Source organism: Tetrao urogallus (assembly GCF_951394365.1).
Source record: "Tetrao urogallus genome assembly, chromosome: 6".
NCBI classification, from domain to species: Eukaryota; Metazoa; Chordata; class Aves; order Galliformes; family Phasianidae; genus Tetrao; species Tetrao urogallus.
In genome coordinates, this window is record NC_136819.1 from 40,660,530 (window position 1) to 40,675,849 (window position 15,320).

General features: G+C 37.2%; 1 protein-coding gene across 8 annotated transcripts in view; it reads left to right on the plus strand.

Annotated features, from left to right (window-relative positions):
- Window positions 1-15,320, plus strand: part of NRXN3 (neurexin 3) — a gene marked incomplete at both ends in the record, with an annotated part of 895,090 nt that overhangs the window by 859,908 nt on the left and 19,862 nt on the right. For 4 of the 8 annotated variants that reach the window (XM_079537660.1, XM_079537663.1, XM_079537665.1 and 1 more), the window contains one exon: window positions 342-417. In XM_079537660.1, the coding sequence (XP_079393786.1) occupies window positions 342-417 (76 nt within the window). Of the gene's footprint in view, window positions 1-341; window positions 427-15,320 lie in introns of all 8 variants that reach the window. The other 4 variants (XM_079537661.1, XM_079537662.1, XM_079537664.1 and 1 more) reach the window with 1 other exon arrangement.

A 15,320-nucleotide genomic window follows, 5' to 3' on the forward strand; every position in this document is an offset into this window, starting at 1 on the left:
TGACTGCCGGGGCCATGTGCCAGCCAAGCAGGTGTCAGGCCCATTGCCCTGCTGTGCTCAGCAGCACAGTGCCATCCATTGCCAGCCGGAACCACGCAGCAGGCCACACCTGCGCCCACCTGAAATATTCAGCAGCACGAGACCTCCAGCAGGGGAATCCAGCTCCTTGCTGCACTGGCATAGCTGGAGTTCTTGGTGCAAATTAAATATTTTAGAAGTTTTCTATTCTGAAACATTTTTGTCAGGTACTTAGCCGCCTCTAAAACAACCTCTTGATGTGCAAGCATCTGATATCTTTCTCTCCTATTCTTTTTCCTCTCTTCCTGACCTTTGTATGCCAGACAACAGATGACATTGTTTCATCCGCTGAATGTTCTAGCGATGATGAAGATTTCATTGACTGTGAACCCAGTACAGGTAAGTCAGGTCAGTCTTCTTTTGCTTGCTTTCTGATTTAATTTGCAAAAAACAATGCATACATATATTTATATGTGTGTGAATGTATACATATATTACTATATGTATATATATGTGTGTGTATATGTGTATATATATATCCTTATGTATATATACACTGTATATAAAATAAAAATTGTACAGCCAAGCATCAGATCCCATGGACTTGGCAACAGCAAAGATATTTCATCACTGATTGGTTAAAATAAAGTTATTTGCACAGAGAGCTGTACTTCTTGAAAGTGATTCTAGCTAATTAATAGTTTACATGTTTGTAGGAGTCACTTTACTGACACAGTGGAAAATCAAAAATATCAACATGGCATGTGGCAAATAATAAAGATTTATAAAGTGTGGGGGAGTTAATGCTTGAAAACCAGAGCAGGGAAACAAAAATGAAACAATACTGGTATGTTAATGCTGTTTACTCTTCATTAATTGTATTGAAATTGGACTGTGCAAGGACACATTTGTCCATGGGATTTTGAGTGCAGTTAACCTGGTAATACATTTATACTAATTTTGTTCTCTGTGAGCCCGAAGAAATTGAGGAGCATCAAAACATTGTTCCAACATAACAAAATTAGTAGTAATTCTTGCCATGTTATCTGCAATGATGCTTCAAAATGTATCCATTAAAGAGTCAGAAGGACTGGCCATGTGGAACTGACTCAACTTCTTCCCTTCCAGATACATTTTGATAAACTGATGGCTATTCTTTCTGGTGAGATATATGATGTGATATCCAGCAGGCAACTGCAGTCTATTTTATTTCTTACAGGCTTTTTCAAATCGTCTTTTTTGAGGCTTGCCATGAGTTAAGCATTCTATAATAGAGAACAGACATCATTGAATTTCTGTGTACATTTTTTAAAAAGAGGGAGTTTGTGTAGAATCTTATGTCCTTAAAAGTGAAACATATAAATAGCTTAGGTTTTTGTGGGTTTTTTTGTTTGTTTTGTTTTGGTTTTTTGCTTGTTTTATTATCTATTTGGGATTTTTTTTTTTCTTTAAAAAAATCCCCAGAATGCATTATAAATGTTCTGTCCCTAATTTCCTGAAGCCGTTTAATTAATACAGGAATAATACTAAAATTCACCCAAGGCTAGAGCTTTCATATTTCTGTTCAATTTGTCATGTTGTGCCTGCATTTTTTGGTAGAACTTGGTCCTGTCAGTAACCTGAGATTGGTAATGTCTTGTAGCTGGAAACTTCCACCATGCAGCTGCCTTCAAACTCAGTAGGGAAGGGAGTGACACGATGACTTAGATAGCAGATACTTCAGTCTACATCCATCTCCTTTTTTTCACAAATCTCTGTGTTTTTAACTCCTCACTTGGCAAAAGAGCAGTCCAAATATTACTGGATTGTAAAGCATAGTGCTGGTACCAGAATTATAAATAAAGGCGATCGTGAAATACCAGCATAATGATTATCATTAAAGTGAGTCATGAGTTTTACAGGACCATGCTAGGAGGAGTAACGTACCACAGTCATTTGCAAATGAGTGGGTAAGACTCATTTCATTAATGCTTCACATTTCAAGATATCAGGTGGGGTTTTTTTGTTTGTTTTGTTTTCTTTTTTAATTCTGATTTCCAATAATTTCAATTAAAGGAGGAAATGGGTTCTTCATCAGACTCCTATCATATATTTTTGTTACTTATGTTTCAACACAGAAATCACAGTTACTTCAATAACTATAAATGACAATAATAATATTTTCAGCATATGCAGTAAGTGGAAAAATCAAAGTTGGAGGAGAAATGTGATAAAACAGGATGTTTAATATGAAATTTCAGGATGCCAAGTTTTTCATACTAAAAATACCTGACTCCTGACACAGTTGAAGATACTCTCCTAAGCTATTACATATTCTTTTGCCACATCCTATTCCTCTTCCGCTGGATGCTTGGTCCTCATCAGCCATTGAGTTATGAATTTCTTCTCAGGAATTACTTTAGCACTGAGAATAAAAGTTAGCCTGATGACATGTAAAAAACATTCTCCCAGATGGTTCTTGCTGATGAGATTTACACTTCCAAATTTTGAGGATCCCAGCTCTCAGAGGCACTGGTATAAAAGTTGCCAGAAGGCAGAAGGACATGGAGGTGCCTTTTGCCTCTAAAAGTGTAAATCTAGTTAATTCCATCACGATGACAAGAAACAGTGACAGGTTTGTGGTGCTCTTCATTTAGGTTTCTTTGAATGCCTTTTTCTCACCATTCCCACTGCATGCAGGGATTGCAGAACAGTGCCTGCAGTGCACCCAGTAATGAAGCACTCCCACAGCCTGTGCCACAGGAGAGCACTAAAGCAATCTGAGCCAGCTTATAAAAATCCAGTGGTGCTGACTTGGCTGAGCAGTTAACATTTGCCTTTCCACTTCACCAGCCAAGTCAGGACTCTGGCCATATGCCAAGATCTGCTGCTTAAATGTATATACAATGAGCAAAGAAAAGAGCCAGATCATTTTGCCTGTGTTTTCTAGTGTGAGAGTCTGTTGCTGTTGGTTTTTTAATTGGGCCCATTTGAAGTTGCTTCCTCCTGTTCGGTTGACAGGTCAGTGTATTTTACACCGCCTTCTGGCTTGCCTGATCGCTTTTGCAGCAAATTGAAAATGAAATGACTCAACCCAGCACAGGCCCTTCTTTGTTGCTCTGATAATGTGTAGTTTAAAAGCTCTTGAGTTTCTGCCAAACACCAGGAGTTGGCCTTCCATCACCCTCAGTGCTACGGTCCAGTAATGCAAAGGTTACTGAACTCACTGCTGCAGCTGTGAGATATGAGATACATCACTGTGAACCTGCTGTGCTATAACCAAGACAAGGGCAGCTGAGATGCCGCCCTGCAAATCAAAAGCATTCAGAATTCATATGAGTCAGAATAAAATCCAACGTTCTAAATATATTACTTTGGATTTGGTCCTGGATCAGAGATGGCACCCTACAGAGCCCATCTGAAGACTTTGGTATCAACACACTCAAAGATAGTTCATAAGAGATAAAAACATGCTCTCTTTGAGGCTAAATATCTTATGAGAATCATTTGCTAGATCTTACTGCCACTTAACTCTGATTGTCTGTTGAATCCAAGCCCTGAATCACAATAAACATATGATACACATCTTCATACTTGCATCTCTTTAAAGGAAGATAGAAGTAATTTCTTCACTCCACTCTGGATTTCCTTGGCTACCTCAAGACACTGTAGCAGGCTGGTTACAGCCTGTGCCCTCCTTCCAGAATTGGTTTCTGGTGGGATTTCTGTAGCCCTGGAGTGGCAACAGGAATCTTGTCCTGACTGAGGCAGCTTGCAGGCATCCCCTTTAAGCACAGGTGTGCATGAGGAATTATTTTAAGTGGTGGCAATGATAGCAGTGAATCAAAAAATCTTCTGCCTTTTACATAGTGAAGTCATTGCAGCTTTAGGGATAAAAAGTGTGTGATATTCATCTTATTGCAGACAAGACTAGATATCCTTAAATCTTGAGATCCATCAGGATGACTTACTGTAAAGGATACAAGGGGCACCCAACTGTTCATCTACCTTGAAGAAACATTTATTTCGGATATCAGTACTCCTCTGTGGGAAGTGTCATTTGTCCCAAAACATGTTTGACACGGTGCTTTTCTCTGGTATGAGTACAGAACTCTGTTCTGGCATATTCCAGAAACCTGAGAATCAAATCCACAGATATCTCAAAGCTGAGGCCAGGGTACTGAATTCGGACTTTTGAACAGGCCTGTTTCAGTGGTTTCTTCACTAGGCAGCTGTCAGAGAACAAAAGACCTTGTAAGGGTAGCCCTTAAACCGAGCTACATGGCTTGGGGCAGGATGCATCTCTTCTCCGATCTTGTTGCCAGCTTCTCCTTCCTATCTGCCTGATGATTTCCTAGGTAGATATTTTCCCAATTTATTCTGTGTATTTTGTTTCCCAGATGGCTGCATACATCATAATGCTGGCAGTTTAGGAAGCCCTTCCCATGAGATACTGCACACAGCAGTAGAGAGGCCCAAAAAGTACAGTACCTTGTACTGGAAGTTATACAGTGCTGGATAGCATATGCCTATACTCAAGAGATGTGTGTCCTTCAGGTATAGTGTCTATCAATAATTTATTGGCCTGCACCCATCCACTTCAGGCTTCTGATTTATGGGTTAGAATGATCAAGCTTCCACTTACATAAGCTGGAGAATCAAGTACCTGCAGGCATCCAGGATCACAGATTTATTTGCAGAAACAAGCAGAATCTCTCTTCCAAGAATCTGCAGGAAGCTAATGTAGTATACAAAGCACTATACTGAAAGTGGAGAAACCTGGGCTGAAGAGGCCAAGAGATGTGCTAATTTGACTCCTGCCCTCCATGATCCTTTTCAAGATTTTTAAAGCATCCTGAGAATTTTCACTGCTCTCTTTGAAGAAACACTGTCTCCAAATCCTGTGGTCAGCTATCCCTAGTCTCTCCATCTGTGAAGCACGTGAACCTCTGTTTCATTTCTCATACTGTGAGCAAGGAATACCCTTTAAAATTGGGTGCGTGTCTCAGAGTGTGCTGAGAAGTAGCCTTTTTATCTTCCAGACTGAATGCCAACTGAATGCCATACCAGTCTGAAGGAGGAAGTTTGCTCTGTGGTACTTGCCTGTGTGTAATAGCAACACTTGTTTGGTGGAATTTCCTAGCTACATTCTTATGGCCATTAAAAAAAAAAAAAAAAAAAAAAAAAAAAAAAAGAACAAGTTTTACCAATCAATCATGCAGACGATTTACAGGAAGTTTTATTTTCTCTTTATGTTAGGAATTTGAATTGAGTTTGGTTTTCAGCATATTGGTCTTTTTTTTTCTATGTACACTCCAAAGGCCCTACCTATGAAGATATTTTATCTGTATATGTACTATATACAGTGTGTGTATATATACATACATATGTATATGTGTATATACTATAGTACTAAATGACCGATATCAGCAGTAGCCCCTATCATCCAATCACATGTTTACACAGAAATTCATGCCTTCATCTAACCCTGGCATCCGCTGGCGTGGACAGATGCATGATACTGTTACTTCCTGATGAACAAAGCATGTAAATTTCTTTTCTGTTGGAGCTTTTTCTTTCTTCCTTTTATTTATTTGTTTACTTTTAATTGATAGTTTCATCTACCAATTAGCCTTGGGTAGGGTGGGGCAGGGAGAACAAAAAAATTATACAGGTATATCCATCAGTATATACACACATACTCCGTGTATATATAGATGGATGTATACGTTGTATATATTTGAAGAACATTTTCTGTCGTTTCACCTCATCTTGTGCCGCATGAATTTTTGGTGATTGATATTTTAGTTTCTTTTGTATTTCTTTCCCATTTTTTGGCTCTTAATGGTGCCATACTGCTATTGTTTAATTTTTAAAATCATTGCTATAGTGTTCAATTTATACTTTCGGAATTCTTCCAACAAAATAGTGATTTGATCATCTCAAGAAAGAGATATAGATCTGCAAACTAATAAAGGCAACAAAATCTTTTCTTGCCATCCTTAGGAAATCCACATTTTTAGATACCCCGAGAAAGTTGTGTGCAAAAGAATGAAGGTTCCTACCCCTCCTTTCTTTCTGTTCTTTTCTCACTGCCTTTTTAAAAACTTCTGAAAATCTCTATCCCGTCTTTTCCCTTTCCTACTTTTTTGTTTTAATGGAGTTCTGAGGAAAAGTATCCAGACAAAAAAGACAGAATTCCCTTATTCCCATTTTCCCAGGAAAAATTCCTTTAACAAAAAAAAAAACAAAAAAACAAAACAAAAAAAAAAAAACCCTACACCCTACAAACTGCAGATGGCATAAAAAGAATTTTATTGCAATGCAGAATATCTGTTGTATCTTTTATTTCGGGGTCAATGCAAGACCATTTTTGTGGCATGCTGTAGTTTAGCTGGTTAAACTAACCATGGCCTTCATTATTCCATGCATGGGCTGTGATGACGCCATCTCGTGTTTCATCAGAGCTACGCATTCAGGCTAACCAAGCAAGTCCATAGCGTGTGATTTAGGGGGATATCGTTTTAGTTTTCATTTTCAGTTATATTCTAATTTCTTCTTTTTGGAAGAGTTATGCCAATACCACTGGCTGCTTCTTGCAGCCTTACTGTTGTATATCTACTTTATTTTATGGGTTTTTTTGCTCTTTTTTTTTTTTTTAATTTCTTAGTAACGATCTTATGTCTTGTCTGTGTCCATCTGTCTTGTCAGTGTGTCTTGAAGTCCATTGGTCTAGTGTTGTTATGTGATTCTGTTCTCTGTTTGTACGCTGGTGTTCAACTCCCTGGCACTCTGTTGTTCCTCTCCCTCTTCCCTTTCCCTTCCTTTCCTCCCAGTCTTCCCAGGGAGTCCACAAAGGGGCACAAGCTTTGAATGAGGCTGTGAGAACTGGCTCAAGGTGTTGTAATGGACATCACAAGGTGTTCATTCACTTTCATTCACCTAAGAATGTTGAAATTTGCAGCTGGAAGGTTCATTTCACCCTTATAAATGGTTTAATGGCGAAAGACTAAAGTGGCTTTTTATATATAACCAGCTTTTCAGGGTATTTTGGGTAAGACCTTCTGTTATCTGCATTTGAGGTGCCAGAAAACCCTATGCATAGTGCAGGCTATATGTTAAATAGAAGTTTGTGGATCTTTTTATAAAAGACAGTCTTGGGAGTGGAATATCACTGTGAATGTACTTCTAAAATCCATCATTCGTAATTCACTTGTAGTTAGGATACAAAAATGTAGGATGTACTTAAGATTCTAAAATTGGTGTATCTTTACAGGCTCAGCCTCTCCTTTGTAATTCTGTGGTATCTCCTTCATACCAATGCTGGTAAAAACTGCCTTGCTGCTGCTAGCATGTGTAAGCTCAAGACAATTTTGGAAATACATCTGGTGTGTCTTCTGCCATGAGCATCATAAATGTGTGGCAATATGTAAGGCAGAATAAAAAAAAAACTGAGTTTTATGGTGTCTGCTTAGACTTGGAACTCTTTTTAGAAAAAAAGCATCATTTGGCTTGTGCAGTGGTGCATTCCCCAGTATCCTTAGTTCTGTTTCTGCAGCCATGTTAGAATGTTAGGATACATGAGATAGCATTGGGATGGGCATGAGCTCAGTGAGGGAAGAAGCAGCCAGAACCCTTGTAGATGATGTGCAGAGCATCGCAAAAAGCATACTCACAAGTACCTTCTGCCTAGCTAAAATTTAATTTGATTTTGCACTAATTCATTCGTTCTGCAGCAGGGATGAGATGACAAAATTTGTGAACATTCCTCACAATATAAGGCTTATCTATTTAATAATGGAATTAGCAGAAGATGGAGGTGATAGGATATGTTCTTTTTTCCAACATGGAATCATTTTTTTAACTTCCCAAGATATATGCATGCTGTACTTGCATGGGAATATAAAGAAGATAGCTTTTCTTTCATCAGTAAAAACCAATCTTCTTAGGCTTCTTTACTTTTCTTAACTTGTACATAATCTGAGAGACATTATTGAGTGATATTAATTACAGTGAAAATGAATCAACATTTAAAACTTGTTAGATTTATATTTTAGATCTACAACTGTGATTCCTACCAAGTCTACAACATTTTCTTGGAAATTGCTTAGAAAAAAACAACAGTTATGAAATTATGAACAATAGAATCCACAATCTCATGGTTCTGTGGAAAGCTGCCCTCTGTCAGAAAGACCAGAACAGCCCAACTGGGCTTCCTAAATCCCAATGGTAAAAGAAACTTAAGTTTAGCTCAAGTGGCAGGTGTTATTGGTGCATCACAATCAGAGTTTTTAGTCCTCCTGCATCACAAGGTCAGAGCAACCTTCCCATCCGAGCATTGTAGTGAGTTAATGAGGATTGCCATCATCAGGATGCTGACCTCTGGGCTGTAGGTGAGCTGCAGTGCCCCTCTGAAGGGCTGCTTCTGTTTGCGTGACGTAGCCTCTCCACTGCCTGCAGAGAGCCACAGGCTCCTCCAGTGCAAGTGTTGCTCCTGCAGGTCCTGTTGTGTTTCTTTTTATCATACAGAGCCTATAGAGGCCTTTGAAATAATTCATATTTTGTCTTCTATTTCTGGGCAGGCTGCTGGCTTCATCCTCTGTGCCATTTGTCACTGTGCAAGGGGGAGGGCTGAGGGTTGAGATGTTAAAGCCCATGACAAAAAGCTTCAACTCTGGCATGCCTCTCCCCTCAGCTGTTGGTTCCTTCTCTGGCCTTGATGTTGCTCATTTGCCTACCTGCAAGACAGAGTAAATGAAATATTGCTTAGCTAAATGCAGTAGAGATGAAGGGAATGATGGTGATAATTAATATTTTAATGAACTTACTTTGATATCCAGGAGCAGGTTGCTATGCAATGCAGAAAAATGATACTGTAATGTTAAACTAGCAAGATTGTACAAGAAAACAAGGTCACTGTTAAGGTTTTTACTACTATCCTCAGTTGCTATGGTAAATGACATTACTATGTATTTTAATAAAATAGATTAAAACCTACAAAAATAACAGGAATTCTCTGAAATTCAGTGCAGAGGGAAGCAAGTGAGAAATACAAAAATCAAATATTTCCACATCAGGGATTATCAACATAGTAATTATTTTCAGTAAATATCACTTTTTCCTCTAGAAATTACAATTGGAATGAACATGTTCAGTCTACATAAGTTAATGTCATGAGAAGACTATACAGTATACAGCTCTTTTCTATCAGAACCTCCATACTTGAATTTGCATCCCAGTCAGAAATTTGCTTCAAAAACTTCACATTTTCTCCAGTCTGATTTAGCTGGTGTAAGTGTCTCTGCTTTTCTACCTAAGATCAGGAGCAGATCAGAATCAAACCCACAGTCTGGCTACCTTGCCCTTGCTGCCTTCCAGACTTTTTTAGAAGCGTGTTCTTTAAACTCAAAGCCATGTGCACTGTCACATTCTGGCAGTCCTTCTAGTGCAGTGCCTATGTTATCAAGCTGACACATGTCTAAAATACTAAGATATGATATTTTCAACCTGCTGGGACTTGCTTTTTGTCCCTGTTAGCTTTGATTTTCAGCTTCATAAAATATATTGGAAAGAAAGAAAAAATAGGCAACGACAAATTCAGTGAAAGAGAAAAGGTAGTACGTGACTCAGGGAGAGATTTTGCCTCAAAGGCAAATGTGTGTATATTAGACCCTTAGATGTCCATAGCAACTGATTCATTAGCTTTAGACCAGAAGGAGCTATCTGGTTTCTGGAAGATCAGTAATATTTGTGAATATTTTAGGAGATTAGGGAAGCATTCTGTTAAAGAGAAAACATACTGAGCATTTACTGATACTATAGGCAGAAGTACAGTTTTGCTCCTTAAGGTTTTTATTGTGTATTTCTTCTGGTCATCATGCCTAGACCTGAAGGTGCCTTTTGCATTACAATCCCAGAAGTACTGATGTTCATATGAACAGTAAGAGCTGGATATCTCAGCACAGCAGGAAAACCTACTCTATTCCCATTTTTAATCCAAGTAGATCACAAGCTTATAATTAGATCAAAAGGCTTATTACCTTGTCTTCATTCTGCCTCTCTGTTTCACTTCCAAATTATTAATCACAAGAGCTAGAAATAAGTGCTTTATCTCATCTGTAAACAGTTGAGAGTCCCAGTTCTTGAGTGATGCAAAGTGTTAATACTTAAATCTCATGTAAGGAGTAGAAGACAAAGGCTATGCCTGTTTTGAAACCAGGGACTGAAGCAAAGAAGAAAAAAAAGGTCAGTCTGACTTGATTTCTTGTCTCAAATGTCCACTAATTTGACAAAATATTTTAATCTACATTTTTAATTGCATTAATAAATATGTTACTAAAAGCTTATAAATGCTTTGTACAGAAGGATTCATTTTTGGGCTTCTGCTGAGTCTCAGGAAAGCTGAAATTATTTGGTTCCCTGAGGTGGTGTTCTAAGGATCATCAGCTCCTCTTTTGGCATTCAGTAGGAACTACAACTGCTGTACAGCCACGCATACAAAATCTCAAAATTGGCTTCTTTTTGAGCAACAAGAAAATTCCAAAATTTTTATGCCTTCACTAGTTTCAGTCTGTGTCAATATGAAAAGAATGAATGACAGAAGCATTTAAAAGGTGAAGCATTTAAAATGGTTCTGTTTTTGCCAGAGAAAAGATATGCAAAGCAATTTTGATCTTAATATTTTTTTGTTGTATGCATGTGCTTCCTAACGGATGTCAATATTGCTTTCTCTTCTGGTATTGAAATGAGCATGAGTAATTTTAGATACCAGTTTTAGTGACTACTGATTTTCAATACTAAAATCTTAAGGGCTTCCTAAATTTTACATCTGACTCAGAAAAAGAGCGAAAAATAGCTCAGTAACTAGTTCAGGTAGGTATCAAAAGAAAAAAGAAGTCCTTTTTTTTACAGTGCATTGGGCATATTACCAGGTTTATTCTTATTCCAGCAGCTGAGGGATGGGCTTTGCTGGGTCGTCTTCCCATGAACAAAACACCATAATCTGTGCAACACAGCAGTAGAGTGAGTGAGCTCTGAGCATGAAATCATTAATGACTTTTGAGCTTTGGCTTCTGATAACAGAGAGGTTTTTGGGTTTTCCTGAAACCCTTCTGTGTTTAAACATATCATGTAAACCCAAATGGAATACAGAGACCAGAAGCATTTCCCTAATCCTTTTTTTGGGGGAAATCATGAAGATTTGATGCTGGCAAAGTACTGTGCAACCACCATCTAGTTTCCTCTGAATTCAAATGAGGAAAATGTTATGACTTCTAAAATGAAAAATTTATTAAAATTAATTAATTAAAATTTTAAAATTTGAAATCTATTTTTAAAGAGTAAAATCATATTCCAACAAAGTATCTCACTCAAAAGAAACTTTGTTGTCTTTTTATCTCAAAACAATTCACAAAAGATATATGTATATATGTATTTTACTGTACAACACTTTCTTTCTATGATTTTCAGAACTGTGAGTGAACTGGAAAATCAACAGAGTATAGTAAATTAACTACCCATAACTAAGTGGAAACAATGCAAGGTTATTTTTGTTTCTAACTCAGTAACTACAATGTAGATTTCCAAATCTTTAATGCCTGTCTTTCATGGATCTTTGTCACGACATGAATACATCTGCATGTATCAGGATACAGTCCCTTTACTGCTGAGTGTCCACTAGAATCCAATATCTTATAAATACGTCTTGAGTTTTGTAGTCATACAGATTGTGTGGGGATTTCAGTACACTTGTCTTTTTTTTTCTTGTCTAAAATATGACAAATAACCTTCACTGCTGATTAACTTTGGATGTATTTTACAAATTCTTTTCAGTTTTTTAACTTCCTTTCTCCCCTGTTAGGTTCTCTAGAATATTAAAACATGCTTTTCCCCATAGGAAACATCTGTCATTTGTTCTCTACCAATTGTTTTAGAAGAATAAAGCCTTTGATTAAATTTATCAAAGAACACGGGCCAGTATATTTTAGCATCTTCGGCTGTTTCATTCATAGCTTGTCATATTTTGAATAGCAATGGTAAAAGTCCATCCCTGAAGCTGTGTGATCTTTCCAGCATATGTTGTTTTTTATATCTATCATTTTTCCCTTGGAAAGGAAATTCAAAAAATGAAAAAAAAAAAAGTCTCCTTCAATAAGACGATATTTTTAGAAGCAGCTGGTGAAACAAACTGCAAATGTTGTGCCAGGAGCACCTCTATTCTAATAGCAGGATTGTTTAAAGATTAAAACAGTCATTTGTGTGTCTAGCTCACTTGTTCATAGTAATGTTTCTTCCATACCTGACGAGTGAGGAAACACGGAAAGATAGCTTGTTTTCCTGCATTTTTTCGAGGTATTTAAACACTTATCTACTGAAAAATGTGGATTCAGGTAGTGCTTTCTATGACAAAGTGTTAGCTTAGGAAAAATGAGTCTCGGTCGTCTGTACTTCATTTATTCTTCTGGGGATTTTTTCCTCTTCCTCTAAGTTGACCTTTCCTTCCTCATGGCAATTTGCAAGTTTTCTGTTGGCCTGTCTCGTAGGTGTAGTTATCTAAACACGAGCTGCCAGTTCAGATAGTACAAGAAATTCTTATGAGCTACCCGGCTTGGAGGTCCTGGTGTGAGAAAACTGTCTTTACACAGAAATGTTTACAGTGTCCTATGCAACTTGAGCAGTTTTGTTTTTCTATATAAAATTTTTTTTAGCTTCCATACTCATTAATTAAAGGAGCTGAGAATCAAATGAGGCAACAGGCATCTATACATCTTTTAAAAACACATTTTGTGAAGGCCCCAGTTTATGATGGAGTATCAGTGGGTATTGATACCTATTGCTTTTGCCTTAAAATTCCTATAAGAGCAATTTTCTTTCTTGTATTTTTGGTGATTTGATTTCTGATGCCATTTACACATTTAAGAAATATTTCAGCAGCTGGATCCCAGAAATGACTGCATGTTGGATATCCAATCTTGTAGCTTTATTGCCATGTTTTATCCAGCATCTGAGAAGAACTTTGTGGATATTAGTGCAGCTGAGCCCTTGCTTCAGAGGTCTAAGTTTTAGATTTATATGCTGACAAGAGATATTTAATCCTTTTGTGGACCAAGCCCGTAAGGACTGTATGAATGACAGGACTTGAAATAAGACCTTGGAATCTTAATTCTTCTTTTGCATTCAAACCTCAGTTACTCTCTCCTTCACTTTTAAACAAAGATTGCAGTTTGATCCTACAGATTTCTTAAACTTTCTGTCAGATACACACTCCAGGAGGTCATTTTTCAGGGGATCCAGTCATGTTAGGGCAATGACAGCTTTTACTGTGGTATGTCACATTACATTAATTTTCTTATACAAAAGAGATTTAAGCAAATGCAGAATAAGACAAATGAGCTAGCTACAGTGAAGTTAAAGATTTCAGACATGAGCTTAGAGCAGTGATCATTGTTCCTTGTTGAACAGCACTTCTTTATCAGTTTTCTCTTTTGTTTTGTCTTGTGTTGCTCTTTCCCAGTAATGAAATGCTTAGAGCTGTATACACATCATTTCAGGGGTAGCAGTGACAAAGCCATGTAAAGAGGCACTGTTATCTCTCTGCTCCATTACAGTGAAGCCTTTGCTTATACAGCGTGAGTTCTGAAAATTAAGAGTCTGGCTTGAAGGAAAGAGATTCTCTGCAATAGAGGATTAAAGGATGACAAATTCAGTTTCCTTTTATAAAATTCAAGAAATCTGAGCTCTACATCTCTGACTGGAGTTCTGGGAAAGAGGCTAGAAATAAGAATTATGGGAAATATACATGTGTATGTATGCATATACATAAGTATATATTTACACACAACTATATACATACAATTATATGTATGTAAGCATAGATATAAAAGGAATCATTCTCCAGTTTCAGAATATGGTGACAGATTTCAGATATTTCTAGCAAATAGCTTCCAATGCAGATGCTGGTAATATTCTGTATTGGTCCCTAGGAGATGGACTGTATGTCATATTTCAGGTCTGTGAGCCTACTCTAAGAAATTATACACTTGCTACTTTAATGCCAATGGAAGTTAGCAATAATGCATAGTAGCACTGTTATCAGAGTAAAACTGTAGCAGGTGAGTCCCTTAAGTTTCAAATGTAGGTTAGTTCACCAGACCTGAATATCAGATCAGAAGAAATGAATTGTGAAATTCACTTCATGCATCGAAAAAATTCTGTCTGCACAAAGAATTCCAGAGAGATTAAGTTAGATAATAAGTGTAAAACACCAAGAGCAGAACTTTTTCAATGCATTCCTTACTTCTTTAAAAAACTTGTCCAGGCATTTTGTCCAGAGTGATTAGGAAAGTCATGTTGATTTTGTTGTGGAAAACAAAGTAGTCAGCATTTGGCTCTCTCCATAGCAGTTTGGAATCTGGATGCAAATTAGATATTTTTGTGGTAAAAAAAATTGTGTGTAAATTCCTGTATGTATGCACATGCATGTATAATCACTAATTACATTAGCTACATGGCTGGAAAATCTGGCAGCCTGATGTTGTGAAACACTGAGCCCATTCCATTTTCACAGGGATTAATGAAAGTAGATAGTATTTAGCTAAGTTGCTATAGGTATTTGTGGGGGAAAAAAAGAAATCACTATATAGGATTATCCAGATTCAAATCACAGTATGAAAATAAACTATTTCTATACAGTGTGACATACAAGAAAGGCTTTAGCCAAAGCATTTTCAAAGTTCAATTGCTGACTATTTCAGTTTGTTCTTATGAGGTGCGTATCATCCACATTTTTACTGTACTTTATTGCAATGCTCTATGTCATTTTACATGGTTTTAATACATAGGACATGCCTGTTGATTTTCTGAGACCAGGCAGCATCTGACTTTCATTTACTTTTTTTAAGCCCGGTTGGCGCATCTATATTCTACTTATTAATGTTTTGAAAGAGAGCAGAGATGAAGCCTGCTTTTTTAGGAAGTATGCACTGTCTTTGAAGTAAGCCACTGCAACTTCCCTTTTCATTTCTGCACTTGATAATGTTTCAGATTGTCTCAGTCAGATCTGACAGAACACTTCATCCAGAATGGCTGGTATTGTGTTCAACCAGAAATGTACTGTTAGTACAGTTGCACAGTTTATCTCAGACTGAATATATTTTGCATTGTACTGAATTGATTTACAAAATCAAAATAGACTTTTATTAAGGAAGATGAATACTATTGTACCGCTTTATAGTTACTGAAATCAGAGAGTTTAGAAAGGTGCTTTCTTTGGTGATTCACTAACAAACTTTAGTTGGGAGATACATAAAGTTTGACAGATGCAT